This window comes from Hyperoodon ampullatus (assembly GCF_949752795.1).
Source record: "Hyperoodon ampullatus genome assembly, chromosome: 5".
Taxonomy (NCBI): domain Eukaryota; kingdom Metazoa; phylum Chordata; class Mammalia; order Artiodactyla; family Ziphiidae; genus Hyperoodon; species Hyperoodon ampullatus.
The window spans coordinates 5,576,425-5,588,221 of NC_136918.1; the positions used below are offsets into that span (position 1 = coordinate 5,576,425).

Sequence of the window (11,797 nt, forward strand, 5' to 3'; positions counted from 1 at the left end):
TCTGCCAGTCCTGGGAGGATCTGTGGGTCACGATCCTCTATCATAGGTGTCACCCAGGCAGGCACATGAGGAGCAATCTCCGGGTGAGTAACAGGACTGTAACTGACAACAGATCCCAGATCAAAGAAACACAAACCATGTGTGAAACAGAATAATTGGTTTCTGACAACACTGTGTGGGAGAAGATGCTAGATAGAGATTCTCTGCTGAAAACTAAGACTGCTGTCTGAGGTCAGGGGAGTGCTTTTGCCTGCTTCTAGTCACAGGAAGAAGCAGCTCAAAATTATATCAGGTCCCTAAAGAGTAGAGTGGAATACATTAGTAAAAAATATATATTAGCTAGCCAATCAAGCCAGAAGAATAAAATTAGAACATAAGCTTCCCAAGGCAAGAGTTTTGTCTGTTTTATTCATTGCTTTATCTCCTGTGTTCTATACAATGTCTGGCACATAGAAGACCCTCAGTGAATACTTACTGAATGAGTGAATGAAAGAGCCAAAGATGAAGGTGGAATTAAACACCAGATTGGAGGATCTAGGCCTGTTTTTGGAAAATGAGAGGAAATCAATTTTTCACAGGTTACAAGATAAAGGAAAGGATATTGGGCAAAAATCAAATAAAAATACTAATATCAAAACTTTCAGATCATGTTTCCACACTAAAAAAATCCACTAATGGATTATAAGTACAGTCAGAATTTGAATTATTGACAGATATTAAATGATTATCTACCACAACAGGTATAAACATCTAATATGACCCAGCAGCCTACTCTTTTCAATTGAGGAATGATCGTTGCAGGTTTCCTTCATAATACTAGGGCCTAAAGAAACATTACCAACACACTTAAGGCAGATCTAATAATTCTAAAATATGTATATATGCTTCTGGAAAGATAAAACTTTTTTGTAATCAAAAAGACTTACTTATTCTGCAAGTGACAACATTCATAGATTTATTTCAGCCAGGTGCTGTTAGTGGGAAGTAGAAGTGGGAGACAAGTGTGAATAGAATAAGGGGCTGGGGGTCTTGGATCCTCTTCCTGGAGATGGGAAGAGGCCATCCACACAATAGGCTGGATGCTGGTGAATTCAAACAAGAGATCAAGAAAGCCTCACTGCAGTGGTCACTGTACCATACTTCTTTTACTAAAAGTAAGTCCTATTCTCACATTTCCTGGCATTTTTCATTTCATAATTTGAGTGGCAGATCTCATGTCTACTTTTAGTTTTGCAGAAAAAAACCTGAGAACTTTGTTTTCTGCTGGCCTCATTTAAAATGCATTTACCATCTGCAGAGTAACATACTATGAATGATGAGCTACCTGGAAAATTATTTTGGGTTCTGACTTTTTTTCCTGATTTTTCTCTGATTTTTTTTTTTTTTGGCCTTGTCTGACTCCAACAGTTCTAGTGGTTGTTTCCTCCCCCACCTACTGCTACCACTTTAATGAACAAATGGATGTTATTTTGATCTCTTTGTTTTATAACCAACTATAAAATAATTTCCATATTTAATACAGACCTCATAGAGATTTTGTGGGAGTGATACTGGAGAGCTTTTGAGTTTATATTATCCCCATTTTGGAGGAAAGAAAGAAAAAAAAGAACCACAATCAAAACTAGCTCTGCTTGGGCTTCCCTGGTGGCGCAGTGGTTGAGAGTCCGCCTGCCGATGCAGGGGACGCGGGTTCGTGCCCCGGTCCGGGAAGATCCCACATGCCGCGGAGCGGCTGGGCCCGTGAGCCATGGCCGCTGAGCCTGCGCGTCCGGAGACTGTGCTCCACAACGGGAGAGGCCACAACAGTGAGAGGCCCGCGTACCGCAAAAACACACACACACAAACCCCCCCCCAAAACACAGCCCTCTGCCCCTTGCCAGTCACTCTCTCTTTCCTCACAGCATTCTCCCTTACCTGCTATTTTCTGTTCTTTATTCACTTGTTTGTTCTCTGTGTTCCCCACTAGAATGGCAGCTCTGTGAGAGCAGGGATCTTGTCCATTCTGTTTACACTGAATCTCCTGTGGCTAGAACAGTGCCTGGCTCTTAGTCAGTGGCTGTATTAGTTTCCAAGGGCTGCCATATCAAAGTACCACAAACTGGGTGGCTTAAAACAACAGAAATTTATTCTTTCACTGTCCTGGAGACTAGCAGTCCAAAATCAAGGTGTTGGCGTGACCAAGCTCTCTCCGAAGGCTCTCGGGGAGAATCCTTCCTAGCTCTGGTGGTTGCCAGCAATCTTTGGCCCTTGGTTTTGTACTGCATCACTCCAGTTTCTGCTTCTTTCTTCACATGGCCTTCCTCCCTTTGTATATCTCCTCTGTGTCTCTGTTTCCAAATCTCTCTCTTTATCAGGACATCAGTCGTTGGATTTAGGACCCACCCTAAGCCAGAATGATCGCATCTTAACTTGATTACATCTACCAAGACTTTATTTCCAAATAAGACCCCATTCACAGGTACCAGGGGTTAGGACTTCAACATATTTTTTTGGGGGGGACACAATTCAACCCACAAAAGCAGCCAGTAAGTATACTGAACAAATGAGCTAGCGTTCTCTGGAAAAGTGGTATAATATGATGAATTCTCAGATGGGTTCAGGCAAAGGGTCTGGAAGTCATCATTTCCCCCAGGCTTTGCTGTGATCAAACAGAACGTAAAATGTCTTTTGCTGGCTGTAGTAACGAAAGTAGCACGTCCAGGTCAAGGAAAATAATGGCTCCAGTGTTCTAGGCACAGATTTGACCTCAGGTGGGATATCGAGTTTTAGATGCCATATTCTCAATGTTCTTATATATTTAACTTATGAGAGTAACGTAATGACATTATAAATAAATTAAGAAAAGAGAGAAAAGAAAATCAACCATAATCCCACTTCCCTAATGTACCTTAGAGGAAATTTATGTGGTGATCATTCCGGTTAGAGGGAACAGCAAAGTACACAAGCCTTGAGGCATAAATGAGCTTGGTGTGTTCGAGGAGCAGAGAAGGCAGTGCAGCTGGGGTAGCCACGTCCCCCCAGGTGTTCCAGGTCTCATTCTGGACATCAGCTCCCAAATCAACAACCTTCCTTGTCCAGTAATCCTCCCCAAATACACTAACCCAGGAGGGGGCTGTGGTGTTGGACCTGCTGTGTGTTAAGAGGGAAGGGGATAATAGATACAGTTGGGTCCTCTCTCCAAGGCATTTGGAATTGGGAAGGATAAGGGTCAAGCAGTCTCTCTGTGAAGCCCTGTGACCCTGGAAGCTGTGAGGAAGGTGCTGTGTTCTCCACTTCAGCCAAAGGCAAAGGAGGCAGGTCAGCGAGGAGAGCAGCAGGGTTGCTGAGCCGAGTCCAGCCGGTTAACTTCCGGGTCCATCCATCATGGGAGTCAGCTGCATTCCTGCCTCAGGTTCCAGGGGCCTTCCCTAGAATCCCTGTCATTCTTTCTCATTCCTTTAGCTCAAGCTGACCTGGGTCAACCACTAGAGGAGTGTTTTGAGAACGGAGTTCTGTGGTCAAATAATTTGGGAGACCGTGGGTTAAATCAAATATAATAGCTTGTTATCTGCAGGACTTCTCAGAGCCTTTAAAAGGATTAGGTACATTCAAAAAGGAACTCTCCAAAAAGGAACTCGAGTGAGATGCATTTCCTACATTGACTTCCTAGGTTACTCTGGGAAATGTAGTGTAACAGGATGTTAAGCTGGAAGGTTTCAGCTTCTGTTTTGGCCAGCCCTGGAAGACCGAGAACAACAGAGGAGAGTCCAGCTATTCTGACCACTAGGAACACACGTGTTGCTGAAAAAACTCATCACAGCCAGTAATTTTATCCAGGAAAGAGGAAGCAAAAAGCCAGAAAGACAGACAGACACAGAGATACCTGAAGGACAGAGGAAAAGAGAATTCAGTTACATTGTGCTTGCTGTCCATTGGGTCTGGTCCTTCAGTAAAACTACTGAAAGAGTGTAAAATAATTCCAAATCATTTGTCAACTCCAAAATCACATTCCAGTAATCGACGTGCCCGCTCAGGTGAGCCGCCTAAAATGTATGTTATCCACAAGACCTTCACCTGCTCTGATCATTCAGAAAGGATTAGGTAGAAACCTTGGGTTTCACAACTGGCCGCCAAGCACCCCAGGGCTTGCTCATTATTTCGCTTGTTAGTCGCCATCGCTTGCCGTACTGGGCGCCCCCAAATGAGGAGGACTGGCCCGGCCCGGGAAACTCCCGATCTGATTGATGCAAAGAATGATGTTCCAAACTGACACCCAGCACAGAGGGTGGGAGTGCAGGGTAGAGAGTGCTGTGGGGCAGAGGAAGGGCCCTGAGCTCGACCAGGTGGGGCGCGGTGCTAGGTCTACGCTTTATAGGTGCAAGAAGAGGGGGCAGCGATACAGGGCTCTAAGGTCCACCCAGGGAGCTCAGACACAGGGTGGGGCCCACCTGGGGCTGAGAGGCCCTCGAATGCCCAGGTAAGAGCCTACTACACTCGCCTGCATATTGCAGACTGGGTGTAGGAAACAGGTTTTAGGTGATGTTTATCCATGACAAGCCATTTGTCCACATGCCTCGGTGAGTCATCAACTGCCTGGGGTAGGACCTGGGTGTGGCAACTGCAACCTCTTCGGACTCCTGCGCGGGACATTGGGTCTGAAGGCTGCGTCAACACAAGGTTTCTTTTTACATCTCCGCGGCGCCCGCTGAGCAGCCTGACCCCGCCCGCTTCCTCCTGGGCCCGCCCCCGGGGGCGGAGACATCCGGAGCTGCGGGCTGGGCGAGGAAGGGAGCGCGGCGGCGGCGCAGCGCATTCCCAGTTTAGAACTCAGGAGTTCTGGGCGCGGAAACTGCGCGGGCGAGTCAGCCAGGGAGTCAGCCAGCCTCCCCCTTGGAGGACAGATGTGACCGGGCGTCGCGGCTCGCGGACCTGACCTCAGGTGAAGCTCTCGGAAAGGGCAGAGAGAGACGAAGAGATGCCAGAGGAGGAGCCCTGCGCCCCCGGCGCCCCTGGTGCCCGGGGGACCGAGCGCGCGCCGGGCCCCGAGCCGCGCCTGTCCAGCCAGCTGCTGCCCGAGCTCTTCAACTTCGCGGCGCGCGTGCTGTTCTACCTGACGCCCGTCTATCTCGCCGGCTACCTGGGGATCAGCTTCACCTGGCTGCTGCTCGGCGCCCTAGGGTGGATGTGCTGGCGCAGGAACCGCCTCGGGAAGCTCGGGCGCCTGGCGGCCGCCTTCGAATTCCTAAACAACGAACGCCAGTTCATCAGCCGCGAGCTGCGGGGCCAGCACCTACCCGCCTGGGTGAGCCGGGCCGAGCCGGGCGGGGGTCGGAGGTGGGGCGGATGCCCTTGAAGGTTCGGAAGGAACCTGGGGTCTTCCGGGGAGCTGGGGCGCACAGACCCGAGGGAGGGAGGGAGCCTGGAGACCCGTACACCTGGTCCCCCGCGGATCGCGGCGCAGAGACCCTGGGGGCGGTGGCCGTGTCCCTCGCCGCGGCGCCCCTCGGCTTCATTGCCACTTCTGGTCCGGCTGTGCTGGCAGCGGGAACCTGGGTTTCACCTGAGGGCCCAGAACCTGAGAGAAAAATTACGGGCGGGCCACACCCAGGAGAAAAACAAGGGCGTCTGGGACTCTGCAAAGTTAACTCGTGAGGGAAGCAGAAGACACTTCTTCCACTCGCCTGTTGAGTGAAAGAAGAAACGCAGGGCACAGCACTGACAAATACAGCTGTGACAGAAGCTGCGGACTGCTTGCCTTTGGCAGAGGCCCGGTCAGAGGGAGGGGCTAGAGATGGGAGTGCTGGGATGGGGTTGCCAGGGGGGAGGGGAGAGGCCGGCGGCCGCCGCGCTGGCTCCCGGGCTTCCCTCGCTCCCTCGCCTGGTAGAGATGCTCAGACGCACCGAGACACACCACACACACACTCACACTCTACAGCTACAAAACCATCTCCTGGTGTGGAATGGCCTGGACTATGGCTTCTCAAAGGCTTCTGGGTCCTGAGAATCACGTGGCCCACTTAATAGAAACAAGTTTTAGGCCCCACCTCACAGCCCCCAGGTGGGACTGAGGAACCTCAGTGAGTCTTATGATCAGGTGAGTTTGGGAAACGGCTGCAAGAGGGGCATTCAGTCTAAGACGTGGTCTGCAGCAAACCCCCTTCTCTGGGTGACGAACTGGTGCTGGTTGTTCCAGAAACATTCAGGCACACAGGGAGAGGTGTCCAGAGGCCCCCAGACCCCTCATTTCCCCTGGCTTGAGGCCTGTACTCTAAAATCCAGCCAGGCTCTAGGTTCCTCACACGTGCCCATGACGGTAGCATCTGAAGTGGGTTGAGAAGGTATTAGAAAGGCCAGATCTCTTTTCTCTGTTAAAAGAGAAATTAAGCCTTATTGCGTTAGTTTTCCAGGGTTGCCATAAAGCACTACGGAGTGGGTGGCTTAAACAACAGAAATGTATCGAGATCAAGGCGTCAGCAGGGTTGGTTTCTTCTGAGGCCTCTCCTTGGCTTGTAGTTGGCTATCTTCCCCTGTGGCTTCACATGGTCTTCCCTCTGTACTCACCTGTGTCTAAATTTCCTCTTCTTATAAGGTCATCAGTCAGGTTAGATTAGGGTCCACCCTAATGGCCTCATTTTAACTTAATCACCTCTATAAAGACCCTATTTCTAAATACAGCCATATTCTAAGGGACTAGGGGTTAGGACTTCAACATATAAATTTGGGGAAACACAATTTAGCCCATAATACTAATATATGGATTGAGAGTAAAGCTTTGTAAATAGGTTTACATATATACTGGGTAGCAGCCACGGAGACAGTGTTTGGGGCCTGTCTCGCCCAGACCTTGGTTTTCTTGCATGAAAGAGATTGATGGCTTGTGATCGTGGAAAATGTGGACCCAGAGAGCAGGCTTGGACCTGTTCACACTCCTTGTTCACTGTTGAGGGAGCCCAGGCTGCCTGTCAGACCTCTGTCGTGACCCCCGTGGCAGCCTCAGCCCACGAGGGTGGGCCCGTGATACCTCACCAAGTGACATTCCTTTCTTTCTGCCCCTGCCAGTGTTAGGGAGGCCTCCAGACACTTAGCTGTATGCAAAGGCAACGTTTCTGAAATTGGGGTAAGAATCAGATCCTGTAGGGGCCTTGACACCCCCAATCCCCCAACACCCCCCGCCCACAAATGCCATAGAAACCGTTCTGGCTCCTCTTGGGGGAGGGGTCCCCGGAACTACGTGGACGTAGCCAACAGGGAGCTCAGCCTGATGGATGAGACAGAACACAGGACAGTATCTCCTGGTTCTCACCCCATAAACCACACCCCAGGCCTGACCCAGCTGGGTGCAGGGACACACAGAGGAAGGCGATGGTGTCTCACCTCCCAAGAGGGCAGCCTGGGGTGGGAGGCAGATGCGTAACAGGTAGTCGCCATAGAGGTCTCAGGGAAGCTGGAAACAGGAGTCTGAACAGGGTCCAGTCCAGGGTCAAAGGCCTGGGGGGAAGGGCACCCTACCTGGTTTCCACATCAGATTGTCCCCAGACCACAGCCTCCTGCCTCCTTGGCAGGGTCCTGGGAAGGGCCTGGCCTCCGCCTATGTTCTCAAGATCCTTCTGGCAGGCTTGGCTGGCCAGTTTGCAGGGCCAGGGCCTGGATAACCTTTTGGATTGAGGCAGTGGTACCGCAAGGGCAGTCCAAGCAGAAGGGGGCTTGCGAGCACAGCAAGGAGGCGCCGTGTGGCTGGTATCCGAGGGCTACTGTGTGGTTTGGCCTGGCTGGCGTGTGTGGTGTAGGCTGAGGGACGGGCCAAATTGAGGCAGGTCTGATGGAGGTTGGGGCTGATTCTGAAGGCTGAAAGGAGTCTGGACAAGGTTTTGGAAAGGCCCTGGAACAAGCAGCATGCAGGGAGGAGTGAAGCTGGAGGAAAGAGACCAGTTGAGAAAGTGATTTGAGCCAAGGTGGCCATAGTGGAGACTAAGAGCTGAGGGTGAGAGCTGTGCGGAGGGGGGACTCCAGGTGCTTGGCGGCCTCTAGAGTGCAGTGAGGGAGGGATCAGGGTCTTCTGCTTTCTGATTTGGGGAGCTGGGTGCCCATCACTGGGACTGGGAATCCAGAATGTGAAGCAGGTCTGGGGAAGTTGGTTGTCTGTGTGAACCCCTGTGAAGAGCACGCACATAGACGTAAATGTGGGCTTTTGGACCCGCCTCGTGAGGGTTTCCAAGCCCAAGGATGATGTGGAAAATCTGGAACCTACTTGGTTGAATATCCTTCTTCTGGCTTCTCCCTGCCTCCTGAGGACACACAGTGTTTATGAAGACAGAGAGACGTGGCTCCCGTGTGGTAGGGACAGGGTGACCCTTGTCCACAGTTGCAGAGCACGGTGTCTCTATCTTACACGCGGACCTTTCAACACACCTTCTTCCTGTTTTGAGAACTGGTGTTCTTGCATGAATGGGGATTGATGGCTTCTGACCTCCTTTGAGAAGTATTTTTACTAATTAACAGATGGCAAACCAGTAGTCGGGGGGTTGAAGAAAGGGTCTTGAGGGCCTCGCAGCCATGCAAGTCATCACCCAGCACCCAGTGAGTGAGGGTGGATCCCAGCCCCCCTGCTGCTTGCCCGGCTGTGTGTGCACCTTGCTCTGATTTGCACCAAGTCCCTGTGAGGGGACGGAGGCCAAGGCGAGGCTGAGCCAGAGCCCAGAGGCCATCGCTGCCCCGTGCCAGGCCACGGCGGTCCGCTCTCAACGGAGCTGTCCAGCCCCATTAGACTCCTTCTCAACACTTCGCTCCAAGCTGCTGCCTCCGGGTGATCTGAGAAGTTGCTTTTCCTCACTGGGTCTCATTGTCCCCACCTGTAAAAACCTGTTAAAGGAGGTTGTTTCTGGTCCAACTTCAGAGAGACCTGCTCCTCCTCTAGTTCGCTTCCATGGAACATACAGCTCAATGAAAGGGTTCTTCTGCTTTAGAAGGGGTCATGAGTGAAGACGCTGGGGAGCCTCTTGGCTTGTGGACGTGGCCCGGCCACATGGAGAGAAGGCAGTTCGTCTTCTGAACAGGGGAGCGGCTGCTGCCTGCTGTTTACATGCGAATGTTCCTCCCACTCAGTTTTTAGATATATTTTTCAAGAAATAAGGAGCCTCGGGCTTCCCTGGTGACGCAGTGGTTGAGAGTCCGCCTGCCGATGCAGGGGACATGGGTTCGTGCCCTGGTCCAGGAAGATCCCACATGCCGCGGAGCGGCTAGGCCCGTGAGCCATGGCCACTGAGCCTGCGTGTCCGGAGCCTGTGCTCCGCAACGGGAGAGGCCGCAACAGTGAGAGGCCCGCGTACCGCAAAAAAAAAAAAAAAAAAAGAAAAGAAATAAGGAGCCTCTTCGATCAGCCCACCTTGCCAGAGCTGGGGGCTGTGGACAGCACAGTGACAAAACTGGAGCCCTTGATCCCACAGAGCTGGTGACACCCCAGCTCCACCACTCACCTAGCTGTCGGCCTCGGAGGCTCAGTTTCTACACGCGTTTGTGATGAGTTGAGTCTGAAAAGCTGCTTGTTCGAAGCCTGGCACGAGTACGTGCTCAGGGGGGCTGTCACTGTATCCTCCTCAATTTCCCAGGCCTCCTAACTCTCCCTTTTTCTAATATGGAACTCATTACCAAGTGCCCCAGCCGTCCAGGGATGGACGGCTGCCGGGGTCAGCGCCCATCGGAGACTCCAGCCTGGCCCTCAGCCCTTCCTGGGGTTCCGTTCATGGGATTCCAGCTCTAGTGCTCCAGAAACTTCCCGCCTGGTCTTCAGAGTCAGTCCTTCATGCTCTGGGCTCTTCAGGACACTTCCTGGGGTAACTTGTGCTGCTTGATGCCTCCCCGCCCCTGAGGCCTGGGCCCTGGCTGGAGCTCCGAAGGCTGTCTCCCGGATCTGTGCACGATCTCCCCTTCCCTGCCCATGTTTATGGGTTGCTCGTCGAGCCCGAGACAGCAGGCAGAGCTGGCCCCTCTGTGGGAATGTCCCCAGTGACTTTGGGGGAGCCACTGGGAGGTGTGAGCTGCGCCCCGATGACCCGTGAAGGCCGCCACCCAGCTACACAGAGGAGCAGGGGGCTGGGGCCTTCCCTTCTGCCTGCTCCCCCGACCCCGCCGTGCAGAGTTACTTCTCCTGGCGGAGTCCCAAGGATTTTTAAATCTCAGGAAACCTAGAGCTCATAGCCCAGAAGTGTCCCCATGTGCTGGAGGAAAGGGCTTCCCCACTCCCCCTCCTCTATGGCAAATAGTGAAGAGACAGTTAAGATGTTTTCTGCCCCAGTGGGAACTATTGAAGGGACAAAGCCCCGTTCTCTTTACACACCCTGTCACTTCAAGTCAAGGGGATGAGACTTGAGTCCCTCGGGCCACACTGGGAGTCAGGGCTCAGCTCCGGTGTACCCTCTTTCTGTAGGATGCCAGGTGGGACTGAGAAGTCCCATCCCAGTGTGCCCGGGGTCACTAGTCCTTGAAATGCTCACAGTGAAAAGCCAAGGAACTCCTCCAGGACATGGGGTATTTCAAGACCCCAGATTCACCCACTCCATTCTTTTGCCCATAGTGTGTTTACTTTTTAAAGTAACTGGTTAAAAATCTCACTTTTCCGGTTATAAAAGTGCAAATATTCCCATGTTAGAAAATTTGGAAATGGTCTACAAGTAAATATTAGAGTAAGCATTTACATTCCTGCCACCCGGAGATACACCCTATGTTTGGGTGCACTTCCTTTGTATAAAAGGTCTATGAAAAGTTTTTTGAAAACTTGTACCTTTGAAAAAAATTTTTTATGTCCTTAACATTGTCTTACAAACATTCTTCAAAGACATTCTTAAGGATTATGATATCCTTAATACGAATAGACCAGAAGTTGCCTGCCTGACCATTTCTCTAACATCACTATTTTGGTTATGTCCCAGTTTGCCCTGTTTCTGTGGCAGGCTGAGGTGGGTGGTGTTTCCTCATCTGTCTGGAATTTCTCCCTTGATCTATCAGTCTGACTCCCTTGACTCCTCCTTCAAGTCCAAGCTCAGGCACCGGCACTGGGACCCTTCTCTCACATCCACTCCACTTCCCGTGTTGATTTGCACTTACCTATTTTTATGTCCAACTTTTCCTCCAGATCGAATGTTCTTTTCAGGTGTGTTTCTTGTTCCTGTCTGTACACTCAGCTCCTTTCTCAGTGCCCGGTTCATATAGGCATTCAATAAAAATCTGTGGGGCTTCCCTGGTGGTGCAGGGAAGTTAAGAATCTGCCTGCCAATATGGGGGACATGGGTTCGAGCCCTGGTCCAGGAAGATCCCACATGCCGTGGAGCAACTAAGCCCGTGCCCCACAACTACTGAGCCTGCGCTCTAGAGCCCACGAGCCACAACTACTGAGCCCACGTGCCGCATCTACTGAATCCCGTGTGCCTAGAGCCCATGCTCTGCAACAAGGGAAGCCACCGCAATGAGAAGCCCACGCACCACAACGTAGAGTAGCCCCTGCTCGCCTCAACTAGAGAAAGTCCACGCGCAGCAACGAAGACCCAACAGAGCCAAAAATAATAAATACAAATAAAATAAATGTATAAAAAAAAATCTGTGGCATAAATGCCACAGTGAATGTCTGCAATGTAAATCTCAGTCCCTGTTTCTCCAGTTCTTTACACAGATTACACATTAAACCGACCTGTCAAAACTTAAGGACTTTAAAGATCCTTATTCCCACCTCACCTTGGCCTTATCAGGATGGAGGAGGAGGAGGAAGCAGATGATGACGTTTTGCCTTTTACTAGTTTTATAAGTAAGCGGATAAATTATTTATTTA

At 51.2% G+C, this 11,797-nt stretch overlaps 1 protein-coding gene across 1 annotated transcript in view; it reads left to right on the forward strand.

Moving 5' to 3' along the window:
* Positions 1 to 4,954: 4,954 nt before the first annotated feature.
* The window catches only part of ESYT3 (extended synaptotagmin 3), a gene marked incomplete at its 5' end in the record, with an annotated part of 53,999 nt that continues 47,156 nt past the window's right edge, over positions 4,955 to 11,797 (forward strand). Inside the window, one exon of the mRNA XM_079704864.1 lies at positions 4,955 to 5,281. Within this exon, the coding sequence (XP_079560990.1) occupies positions 4,955 to 5,281 (327 nt within the window). The remainder of the gene's footprint in view (positions 5,282 to 11,797) is intronic.